The sequence below is a fragment of the Bison bison genome, unplaced genomic scaffold, assembly GCF_000754665.1.
Source record: "Bison bison bison isolate TAMUID 2011002044 unplaced genomic scaffold, Bison_UMD1.0 scf7180017846569, whole genome shotgun sequence".
NCBI lineage: Eukaryota > Metazoa > Chordata > Mammalia > Artiodactyla > Bovidae > Bison > Bison bison.
In genome coordinates this window covers 843594-856126 of record NW_011477142.1, presented here as the reverse complement: position 1 = coordinate 856126, position 12533 = coordinate 843594, and the positions used below count along the sequence as shown (strand labels likewise).

The 12533-nt window shown below is 40.7% G+C and overlaps 1 protein-coding gene across 2 annotated transcripts in view; it reads left to right on the top strand.

The window, feature by feature from the left end:
- ROR1 (receptor tyrosine kinase-like orphan receptor 1) overlaps nucleotides 1-12527 on the top strand; it is a 205345-nt gene extending 192818 nt beyond the window's left edge. For both annotated transcript variants that reach the window (XM_010840183.1, XM_010840192.1), the window contains one exon: nucleotides 8786-12527. In XM_010840183.1, the coding sequence (XP_010838485.1) occupies nucleotides 8786-10213 (1428 nt within the window). In that variant the 3' untranslated portion in view covers nucleotides 10214-12527. The remainder of the gene's footprint in view (nucleotides 1-8785) is intronic.
- Nucleotides 12528-12533: the final 6 nt, after the last annotated feature.

Genomic DNA, 12533 nt, shown 5'->3' with positions numbered 1-12533 from the left:
ATATAGGTTTCTCAAGAGGCAAATCAGGTGGTCTGGTATTCCCATCTCTTTCAGAATTTTCCACAGTTTATTGTGATCCACACAGTCAAAGGCTTTGGCATAGTCAATAAAGCAGAAATAGATGTTGTTTTGGAACTCTCTTGCTTTTTCTATGATCCAGCGGAAGCTGGCAATTTGATCTCTGGTTCCTCTGCCTTTTCTAAAACCAGCTTGAACATCAGGAAGTTCACAGTTCACATATTGCTGAAGCCTGGCTTGGAGAATTTTGAGCATTACTTTAATAGGGTGTGAGATGAGTGCAATTGTGCGGTAGTTTGAGCATTCTTTGGCATTGCCTTTCTTTGGGATTGGAATGAAAACTGACCTCTTCCAGTCCTGTGGCCACTGCTGAGTTTTCCAAATTTGCTGGCATATTGAGTGCAGCACTTTCACAGCATCATCTTTCAGGATTTGGAATAGCTCAACTGGAATTCTATCACCTCCACTAGCTTTGTTCGTAGTGATGCTTTCTAAGGCCCACCTGACTTCACATTCCAGGATGTCTGGCTCTAGGTGAGTGATCACACCATCGTGATTATCTGGGTCATGAAGATCTTTTTTGTACAGTTCTTCTGTGTATTCTTGCCAGCTCTTCTTAATATCTTCTGCTTCTGTTAGGTCCATACCATTTCTGTCCTTTATCGAGCTCATCTTTGCATGAAATGTTCCTTTAGTATCTCTGATTTTCTTTAAGAGGTCTCTAGTCTTTCCTATTCTGTTGTTTTCCTCTATTTCTTTGCATTGATCGCTGAAGAAGGCTTTCTTATCTCTTCTTGCTATTCTTTGGAACTCTGCATTCAGATGTTTATATCTTTCCTTTTGAGCCTGATTTTGGGAGGTGAGAAAACTGAGGCTTGAGATTAAGAGTTTACCCAAAGTCACTCAGCTGGTGAGTGGCAGAGCCAAAACTCGAACCCAGGTGTGAGCAGGTCTGGAGCCCAGTGTTCCTTAATTTTCTGGCTGCTGAAATACACAAGCCCAAGTTACAAACCCACGGTGGCTCATGCAGACATACAAATTACTGACGTCTGTTCTACCTCTTTACAGGCAGAATTGACCCTCTCCCACTGACACTATAAAGTAACCCCACCACAGAATCAACCCTGGTCACTACCAAACATTCAAACTATCAGAAAGTTACATTATAGAGAAAAGAACTGTTTCTGAGGTTAAATCACTTCCAGAGAAGTGTAGCTGAACTCTGAGCAAATGTGGCCAGCTATTGGTTGGAATGCCCTCCAGGATTTGATTGCTTAAGCCGGAAGGCACTTAGTTTGGCTGTGGTCTTTGAAAATGTCCATAACCTCTCCAAATCAAATGGTTGTGGCCTTTAAGCTTTAGAATGTAATCATTTCCATTTATGAGTGGGGTCAGTTGTTTCACAATTCTACCACTGTTTACCTAAGAACCAGTAAAATGCACAGGAAAGGAAAAGCAGCTTTAGAGTCAAATGAATTCCTCTCAGATACTAAAAACTCTCAATCTTGTATGCTATCCAGGGCTCTTATGCCCAACCCAGGTAAAGGCGGCTGTTGAATGGTTTTATTCACTTATCCCAGTCAACTAGTGTGAGCAACAAAGGATCAGCCAAAGTCTAGGTCATCAGAAACCAGAGAGTAATTAATTACACCTTGACATTCCACTTTTACACCAGTGGGACTCATGCTTCTAAAATTGTGGAGCCCTCTGAGGCTCCAAATGAAAACTACCCTCTTTTTCCCAGAAAAGTGCTCCATCTTTGAAGCCAGACATAGGTGGAGCTGAATCTTGGCATTACTACTTAATAGTTATGCTTCCACAGGCAAGCTACCTAACTTCGAAGGCCTTAATTTCTTGATCCATAAAGTGCAGAAATCATAGTATGTATCTCATGGGTTTGTGATGAGGGTTAAATGAGTTGATGCATTAAACAGTGAGAGAGCCCATGAGGGAGTATAATGTAGTCATGAGGAAGACAGACCCTGGAGTCTGAACTTACAACCTAAATACTAGTTGTGTGGTCACTTAACTGCCATTCTTCAGGTTCTGCATCTGTGAAACGGGGATAATAGTCATAGTGACCAATTTCATAGGGTTATTGTGATATGAAAGGAATTCATATGTATAAAGTACTTATAGCCTGACACATAAACACTCCACCCGCAGCCCCAACTTGCAGCCATTATTATGATCTCAGCATCTGGCACATGGCAAGTATTCAGTACATGGTAGCTCAGATTACAAACATCTAGAATAGGAACTGTGTCCCCTCTCCTCGTGATTCTTAAATGGTTTCTCATATGCTATTCCCTGTGTATACTCTTTGGTATATAGTATATATAGTATCAGTTGACTGAGGTAACCAGCTATGAAAATACATCCTATACAATTGGTTGCACATGAAAATAGAATAAACTGATGACATGGCCCAAGCTATAAAGTGATGTCTATTTCAAAACCTGAATCTCTTAAGACAGGAGCCATGCAGAATATAACCCAGTAAAACACTAGTTGATGGCTCTTACATTTTTCTCTGCTGGCATTTCCAAAGCGTCTTCCTAAAGCAGAGTGTTACAGTCTCTGTCTCTATTAGTCAAAATTGCTCAAATTGGTTCTACAGAGAGACTGTAGTCATTCATCATGCCAGGAGCAGGGACCAGACACTCGTGAACTGATTGATCCAGGAAGGCATATTCTTTTCTTTCCTTTCTTTTTGAAAGTCATATTCCATTTATTCCAGTGGTTCTCTCATTTATTCCAGTCCCAGAGCATCCTCATCACCTGGGAACCTGTCAGAAGTGCAGAATCTGACTTACGGAATTAGAAACTCTAGGAGTGAGGCCTAGCAATCTGTGTTATAACAAGCCCTCTGGGGGATTCCAGTGCCTGCTCTGGTGTAGACTCTGCTGGTCAGTACTTGAGATTCAGAGAGTAAGTCTGCAAGGAATATAGTTCTCAGAGAAGCCTCCAAAGAGAAGCAAACCTGGTCGTATCCTCCTATTATCCCAAATACCACCCCCTTCCCCCTGCAATTCCAATAGGGCCATGATCTGCTTCATTATTCCTCTAAGAGAGCTGAGGACAAATGCCGCTTGTGGGACCTACCTCTCCTGCAGATACTTGATCCAGCTAGAATCGGCATGTGTGTGTAGTGAAAGATATTTGTGAAAGGGCAGCAGTGGTAGGGCATGAGGCATGGGAAAGGAACCAGTGTAAGGGATTCAAGGACTGTGGGAGGAGGTTTGTCCATTGCAAGAACACGGACGTCAGTCCTCTCCCAGCACCTGCTGCTGAAGCTACCTTCCTGTCCCGGAGCACCACCCTGGCTTCTGGTTCACACCACCGTCCTGGGGCTCTGCTTTCTATCTCTGTGTCTGCGTCACTCTGGACTCAAAGTAAAGCCATCAATCATGCCCCGTTCAGGTTAGAGGTGAAAGGTCACAGAGCGGAATCAGTGCTGCATGCCAACGTTGATGGCCATCACACAATCCTCACCTCATTTCCTGTGGTAATCATTTAGGAAAAGTGAGCAGGAAATAGCAGGTTAGTCGCAAGCTGTGTCACCCAGAGGTGTATTGTCACCTAAGGTGTAACTTCCCAAAGGTGGAGAGAGAGAAAGTTGCTGAGTCTGTCGCTCTTATCCATCTTCTATCTACATAATTGCAGTTTTTTAAAAAACTCTACCCATGGTTCATTGCTTTCATACTTCAAGTTAATGGATGTAAAAGGGGCACATGTCCTCACTTAGTATGCATCACTCAGGTGAGAGAAGCCTGGCCTCTGTAGCAGCTGTTTAGACAGGACAATACTCATATGGACTCACACCTAACAACTCACCATCTAAAAATGTTCTCTCTTCATTTTCTTTCTGGTCAGAGCTCATTGAAGCCTGAATACAGTTGCTCTTCAGAAATTTCAAGGGGAAGAAATACAATCAGATTTTAGAATAATGTATCAACTTCTACATCAACTCTGATTTTTCTCCCCCGCCAAAATTATATAATTTTTTAAACCACACTGAGGCAGATGTGTGTTTACTTTGAGAAGTAAAAATGTTAACATTTAAACTGAAAGCCTGTTTCACTTTTAAGGTACTTAATTGCCTTACAGCATATAATAAACGGAGCCCATCTTGTCATTCAACTAATGGAGGGAGTGATAAAGAGATAGGAGCCCAGGACCCTATTCATTCCAGCTTTCCTTTGTACTTGGTTTACTTTGGCATCGTGCCTCATGTGTATTTTACACTTCTTTACATTTTGTACATCCCTGTATGACAAATACTTGTCAAACAAAAACTAAACAGATTTATAACCCTTTAACTTGAAATGAGCCAAAATTGAACTGCCAAAACTTTATGACTTCATTTTCTTTCATAGTTTTCCACTACATTGGTTCAAACAGACAAACCCCACTTGAGGTCAAGCAGAGGTCATTTCACTTTCATTACTAAAATATAATTTACAATATGCCAGACCTAAACAAGTTTAGCCTAAAGGGTTTGTATAATGTAAACCATCTGTTCCTCAACAATACAGCTAATTTCCTGCCGTCACCATACAGTCTACTGACTGCTTCTTTAAGGATTTTTATGATTTTTTAACTAGTTCAGGATTTATGTAAAATTTGAAAATGAGTCTATAGTTAAAACTCATTTGTACCAAATAACTTGAGCATTTAAAAAATGCAAATCACTGTGTAAATTGTTCCCCTGAAACCAAGCTCTGAGCAGCTTTTTGGTTTTGTTTTTTCTTTTTTTTCCTGGGTATTTCTATACCGGCTGCTGCACAGGTGTTCCAAGAAAAGGTTTTGTGAAATTGGTCGTTTTACTTTCCATGCTTCTTTCCAAAGCAAATCCCCAAATTTGGTTATGACTATCTCTTGTGAACTATTCCTTCCTTCTATCGGCTGGAGAAGGGTATGGACTATATGCCTTCTGGCCCACTGGGTATTATGACAAGGCACACTTGGAGTCAAAACGAACTTTTTTCATGCGTCTGAACAGGGAGAAAGAACAATTATCATTCCACAGAGTGGCCACACACCGAAAGCTGACCTCACAGCCCTACAAGGTGTCAGGCCCCAGGCTGAGCTGACAGAGGCATGCTGTGTCCAACTGGGATTGTTGGCCAGCGGGCTTCTCTGGTTTCAACAGAAGGCCTTATACACGCAAGGACAGCAGTTTTGGCTCTCTTAAAAATTCTTGATAATTTTCTAAGCCTCTTTCTCTGTCTATAAAATGGCAAGAGTAAAAGTTCTTCTTCCATAGATGAATACCAGAGAACTAATTTGCTTACCTCAGTGTAGGGGAATGCAGCCGGCCTTCTTAGCCATGAAGCCCCCGGGGCCATGTGTCAGGCCAGCGCCAAAGTCCTGTCCACCCCCTCTTCTCTTCCCATCCACGTAAGTTTGGCCTGCTTGCTTCCTTTCCCATCTGCCACCATCTACTCTTCCCCATGGGTTTTTTTGCTCCCTCTGCCTCCATCTGCATCTTCCAGAATCCTCAGAGGAAAAAGCTACAGGACACTCAAATTCTTACCCACCCGCAGGTTCCAAGACAGACTCTCTGTCATTTTTAAAGAATTAAAAAAAAAAAAAAAACTACAGGAGTACAAAGAAAGATTAACAAGAAACTTAAACATTCCTTTTTTTTTTTTTTAAACATATATGGCTATCTAGAGCTATTTGAGGCTGGGCTGTGCTGTGCTTAGTTGCTCAGTCATGTCCGACTCTTTGCAACCTAATGGACTGTGGCCCACCAGGCTCCTCTATCCATGGAGTTTCTCCAGGCAAGAATACTGGAGTGGCTTGCCATGCCCTCCTCCAGGGGATCTTCCCAAACCAGGGACTGAACCCATGTCTTCCACATTGCAGGTGGATTCTTTACCATCTGAGCCACCAGGAAAGCCCAACAATAATAGAGTGGATAGCCTATCCCTTCTCCAGGGGATCTTCCCAACCCAGGAATTGAACCAGGGTCTCCTGCATGCCGGCAGATTCTTTACCAACTGAGCTACCAGGGAAGCCCTATTTAAGGCTGTAAATGGATCTAAATCATTTGCATTGACTCAACTTTTTGGATTACTTCCCTAATATGGATAATAAAATTGATTTAAAGACCACTTATTAGGTGGAAATTACTTTCATACATCGTTGGATTTAATCCCTACTGTAATTATGGAGGCTAGATATTATATTATCTTATAGATGTGGAAATAGAGTTTTAGAGAAGTTAAGTCACCCAAGTTCAGTCACCTATAATACAGGACTTATCCCACAGGATTGTTGTAGTAATGTTAGTTGCTCAGTTGTGTCCAACTCTTTGCAACTCCATGGACCATAGACCACCAGGCTCCTCTGTCCATGGGATACTCCAGGCAAGAATATTGGAGTGGGTAGCCATTCCCTTCTCCAGGGGATCTTCCCAACCCAGGGATGGAACCCTGCACATCTCCTACATGACAGATGGATTCTTTTCCATCTGAGCCACCAGGATATTTGTCAAGTGCTTAGAACAGTGTCTGGCGCATAGTAAATGCTATATAAATATTAACTATTATTAATGAAAAGCAGCAGATCCAAAGTGCAAATTCAGATTTGTGTTGATATGAGTCCAAAGGTCACATGGTTTGAATTATCCCACACTGCCTATGGGTTTGCTTCAGTGGGGGAGTCCTAAATCCTCATTGAGCATGTGCATTCTAGGTCGTTTCAGTCATGTCTGACTCTTTGTGATCATCAGGCTCCTCTGTCCATGGGGTTCTCCAGTCAAGAATACTGGAGTGGGTTGCTCTGCCCTCCTTCAGGGGATCTTCCCAACCCAAGGATTGAACCTGCATCTGTGTCTCCTGCACTGGCAGGCAGGTTTTTACTACTAGCACCACCTGGGAAGCTTAATCAGTTTATATTCCTTGGGTTTAGTGCCTCATCCCAGTTTCCCTCAGAAGTACTTTATTACCCCACCGTTACCTTTCTCTAATACCAAAAGCATGGGGATCCTGTTTAGATCAAAAGTAATACCTTCCGTGCCATTCAAGGGACTTTCCCATAAATTGGATTCATTTAAATCATTAAGAAAAGTTCTGAGGGAAACCCTCAGTTCTGTTGTGTTCAATTAAGTGGGTATCTTGCTGCAAGTTTATTTACACTTATCATTAGGTTAATGGGCATTTTGCCCTGGAAAATATCAGCCTAGAATGGAGCTAATCATCATGAATTCTAGATTAGCAGAGTTTGAATTGGAGAAATTTTATACTTAATTTTCCAAACTGTTAAACTGTGCACAGAGCTCTGAATTCCATATGTATTTGCAGAATTGTCAACTTCAATTGGGATACTCTCAGCAGTATTTTTCTAAAAAATAAGGATTAAAGTCCATTTAAAGGGATTATTTTAAAAAACCAGTTTATGTACAAATACATTGCTTTTAAACTTTTTCCATAACAAATTAGGTTAAACTTCAGGATAGATTGGAGATGAGTTTCAAAAATAGTAAAAACACATGACATAATAGACATTTACTTTCAATATTAAATGTCACAGCTTAATACTTATTTTCATTGTGTGTTAGTTGCTTTCTCCTGTTTTAAGGTCAATCAGTAAATAATTCACTTGCAAAGCTGTAGAGATAATCAGTTGGTTTAAAGGCTCCCTTCAAAACATTGAAATCTGATTGAAAGGACAAAATATAAAATGGACAAATGTTGTTTTTCTTTCATTAAAAGAATAGCAACAGCAAGATAATAATTTAAAAGTTAAACAGCCCTTGTCATGTTCCAGACATCATGCAAATTTGCAAAAACCCTACAAGATAAGTACAATGATTATCATCCCATTTTATAGATGAGAGAATTGAAGCACAGAGTGGTTCAATATTGTACCCAGGGTCACACAGCTGGTGAGTAGAGAGGGCAGAATTTCAACTTGAACTATCAGTCTGCAGAGATCATGCAAGTAACCAGTTACCTCACTGCGTCCTGCACGTAGCGACATTCGGACTATAAAGCTAGAGGGATTGTAGAAGAGGCAAAGACCAGAGTGGTCGGGGGAGTTTCAGAGCAAGGATTCGAAAAGTAGAGAGGAGCCCCTTCCAAACCTCCCCATCTCTACTACGGGCACCTCAGAACAGTCTTTTATTTTGGTTTCTCTGGCTTTTAGCTCAATATACACCTTAAAAATAGGACAGCATTGGAAGAACAACGGTGTAAGGCAAGAACATGCATGGTGTTTGCATGTGGATGATAAGGAAACCTATTCAGCTAAATGACGCCATCATGTAGAGGGGTAGCAAGGGTAAGAGCAAATCACAGATACTCTGAAGTGCCAGGCTAAGCATGAAGGCTGTATCCTCTGCAGCACTTCTTCTCACACTCCAGTGTTCACCAAAATCACCTGGGGTCTTATTAAATGCACATCCTGATTCTGTAGGTCTAAGGTGGGCCCAAGAATCTGCATTTATCATGAGCTTCAAGTGGTGCTGATATTGTTCTTCCCAAGACCACCCTTTGAGTAGGAAGATTCTAGGCAATAGCAATAAAGCACTGTAGGAGCAGGGGGTGTGGATGGAGGGATAGGTGAATGATGGACAGAAATTTGCCTATGGCTAAGTTGCAGCCAACAATTTTAAAGACTTCTACATGTACAATGTTGTATTTAATTTGATATATAGAACCTTTCTCGATATAACCCATCCCTCCTTTCAGATGCCAGCATATCTTGCCTTAGGAAATGCTTTAAACAACATTTTTTTCTTTTCTTTTCCATACAGAGCAAGGCTAAAGAGCTGCCTCTTTCCGCTGTACGTTTTATGGAAGAATTGGGTGAATGTGCTTTTGGAAAGATCTATAAGGGCCATCTCTATCTCCCAGGCATGGACCATGCTCAGTTAGTTGCTATAAAGACCTTGAAAGACTATAACAACCCCCAGCAATGGACAGAATTTCAACAGGAAGCCTCCCTGATGGCTGAACTACACCATCCCAATATTGTATGCCTTCTAGGGGCTGTCACTCAGGAACAACCTGTGTGTATGCTTTTTGAGTACATGAATCAGGGAGATCTCCATGAGTTCCTCATCATGCGGTCCCCACATTCGGATGTTGGCTGCAGTAGTGATGAAGATGGGACTGTAAAATCCAGCCTGGATCACGGAGATTTTCTACACATTGCAATTCAGATTGCAGCTGGCATGGAATACCTGTCTAGTCACTTCTTTGTTCATAAGGATCTTGCAGCTCGCAATATTTTAATTGGAGAGCAACTTCACGTGAAGATTTCAGACCTTGGGCTTTCCAGAGAAATATATTCTGCTGATTACTACAGGGTGCAGAGTAAGTCTTTGCTGCCCATTCGCTGGATGCCCCCTGAAGCCATCATGTATGGCAAATTCTCTTCTGATTCAGATATCTGGTCTTTTGGAGTTGTCTTATGGGAGATTTTCAGTTTTGGACTCCAGCCATATTATGGATTTAGTAATCAGGAAGTGATTGAAATGGTGAGAAAACGACAGCTGTTGCCATGCTCTGAAGACTGCCCACCCAGGATGTACAGCCTCATGACAGAGTGTTGGAATGAGATTCCTTCCAGGAGACCAAGATTTAAAGATATTCATGTCCGACTTCGGTCCTGGGAGGGACTCTCAAGTCATACCAGCTCTACCACTCCTTCCGGCGGAAATGCCACCACTCAGACAACCTCCCTTAGTGCCAGCCCAGTGAGTAATCTCAGTAATCCCAGATATCCCAATTATATGTTCCCGAGCCAGGGTATTACACCACAGGGCCAGATTGCTGGTTTCATCAGCCCACCAATACCTCAGAACCAGCGATTCATCCCCATCAATGGATACCCAATACCTCCTGGATATGCTGCGTTTCCAGCTGCCCACTATCAGCCAGCAGGCCCTCCCAGAGTGATTCAACACTGCCCACCTCCCAAGAGTCGGTCCCCCAGCAGTGCCAGTGGGTCAACCAGTACTGGTCACGTGACCAGCTTGCCTTCATCAGGATCAAATCAGGAAGCAAATATTCCCTTACTACCACACATGTCGATTCCAAATCATCCCAGTGGGATGGGTATCACCGTTTTTGGCAACAAATCTCAAAAACCCTACAAAATAGACTCAAAGCAACCGTCTTTGCTAGGAGACTCCAACATTCATGGACACACCGAATCTATGATTTCTGCAGAACTGTAAAATGCGCGACTTTTGTAAATGTGGTATACAGGAGAAACTAGAAAGTCGTAGAAAAGATTTCTATTCAAATATTTTTATTAAAGTAAGGTTCTCATTTAGCAGACACTGCAACAAGTATCTTCTGTGAAGTTTAACTGTGTCTTACCAACCAGGGCAGACACCAGCCAGAAAAGAAACTTTGTGGGATCAACACTCCATCAGGGTGTATGCCCTGGCGTTGGGATTGGGACATCTGGTTTCAAGTACTGAACACTGTAAACCAGTGAAGAGGAAAAGGACCTTATGATTAAGTATCAAACCAAAAAGGAAAGTCAAATGGTGCTTTATGTATTCACCTTTGGTCACCATGACTGTTCTCTCTCCAAAATGTATATACCGTAGAATTTGTCTACCTGCTGTCTTTTCTTCAGGACAGATGTTCAGGAATTACATTGATTCAATTTAGATTCTGCGCATGTTTGTGTGGAAGTGATGTTCAGAATCAATGAGGAAACTTTAGGCCAAATTTAAAATCCCAAATGGAAATGAGCCATAAGACAAGTGTAAGTTTCTAAGACAAGTGTAAGTTTCTAAGACAAGTGTTAAGTTTCTGAAGCCTTCTAGACAGTGGGGCTTCTTGGAGGGTGCAGAGTACGCTTCTCTGTGAATCTCCTCTGTTGATCATGAAGGCCTTTCCACAGTGTGTTTACACAAGCCCTTGAAATAACTGGGGCATCAGATCATAAGAAGGCTACATGTGGATGCTGAAGTTGATTGTGGGTTGATAGTTTTCTGTGTTGCATTAGAAATGAGGCACCAAAGGCAGCATAGTCAGAAAAGTGGCCTCTTGGCCTAGATCAGCATCCGTGGGAAGGGAACAGGGTTCCCGTGGGGACAGCCTCACAGAAGCTTCCCTGGACCAATAACATTGAAGAGTAGAGGTGTGGCTACAGACCAGATCATCTGTGCTTGCCTCCTCCTGCATATGAGTTGTCCAAGGTATGGGAGTGCACACCATCAGTGGACTCTGGGGCAGGAGGAACTCTTTGTTATCAATATCTAGTTAATTTAAAGTTTCTCACACTTTATTTTCTTATCTGGAAATGTTCACAGATTTTATTCCAGCACCAACAGTTATATGACAATTTATCCATAGAGTTAGTTGGAATCCAAAGACTATAAATTCTATTTGCAAAATATTACATATCTTTGAAAACCAAGTACTGAGTTCTCAGCAAACATTTACCATGAACTGAATTTTTTAAGCTGGTAAATAGAAGCAAAATGATCATTTTTGCCTTAGTTAGAAGAAGGTATCAAATGTGCATCTCATGCCTGACCTGCTAGACATCTTTTGCCAAACTTAGAGTTCTTATGGGTTTCAAGTTCTGTATAAAAAGGAATACTATGATTGATGTTTCTCTTGTTAAACAAAAACAAAAAACAAAAAACTCCTTTATTCTAAGAACAATGTCTCAAAGTCTCATTTTTTTTTAAATTTTACAACTGAAGAGACTTACAAAGAGACTTACAGGATATAAAATAATTCCTGGCAATAATATTTGATAAAGAGAATGTAGGATAATTAGAAGCACATTGACATTTCAATTTTGTAAAACAACAAATTCAAAGAAATATGTTTACAAAAATGTGTGGCAATTTTCCCAAACAATGAATCTTCAGACAACAAATATGGACCTATAGGTATTGTGAACATAAAAAATTGGCTATATTCAGATTTATTTGGAAATAATACAATTTTACGGCATAAATAAGCTGATTCAGCAGTTACATTTTTTTAACTTTAGGTAAAGGCGAATATTTGTATCCTTTTGTTGCTATGCAACTGTTTAATGATGAAGATTCAACCACAATTTTGTATATCATATGACAATCAATTGTTTTCCAAGAATATTTATTATTTTAAGGAAACACAATTTCAGTGAATCTGAGTTTTTCTAGGAGTCCCTTAAAGGGAAATTAGCATTCCATGAGCCAGTAAAATATCTACTCTGGAAAAACATTACTATGGGTAAAAAATAAATTCAAGTTAGTTTTTTATAAAGAACTATAACATTTATTTTAAACATTTTATAATTACTGAAGTCATTAAGGTGAACAAACTAAATTTCAAAACCACTTGTAATAATGTATTTTATAAAGCACTGTGATACTGCATAACACAGTCCCTTTTGTATTAAAATAGTATTTTTTCACAGACTGAAAAATATCTTTCGCTTTGTGGACAGCATTTTGTAAGATGACTTTATTTTCAGATCTTTTCCCTTTTTTGCACAAAACTATGTTTATGGTTTGTATCACAGAAATGAAATATATCTCT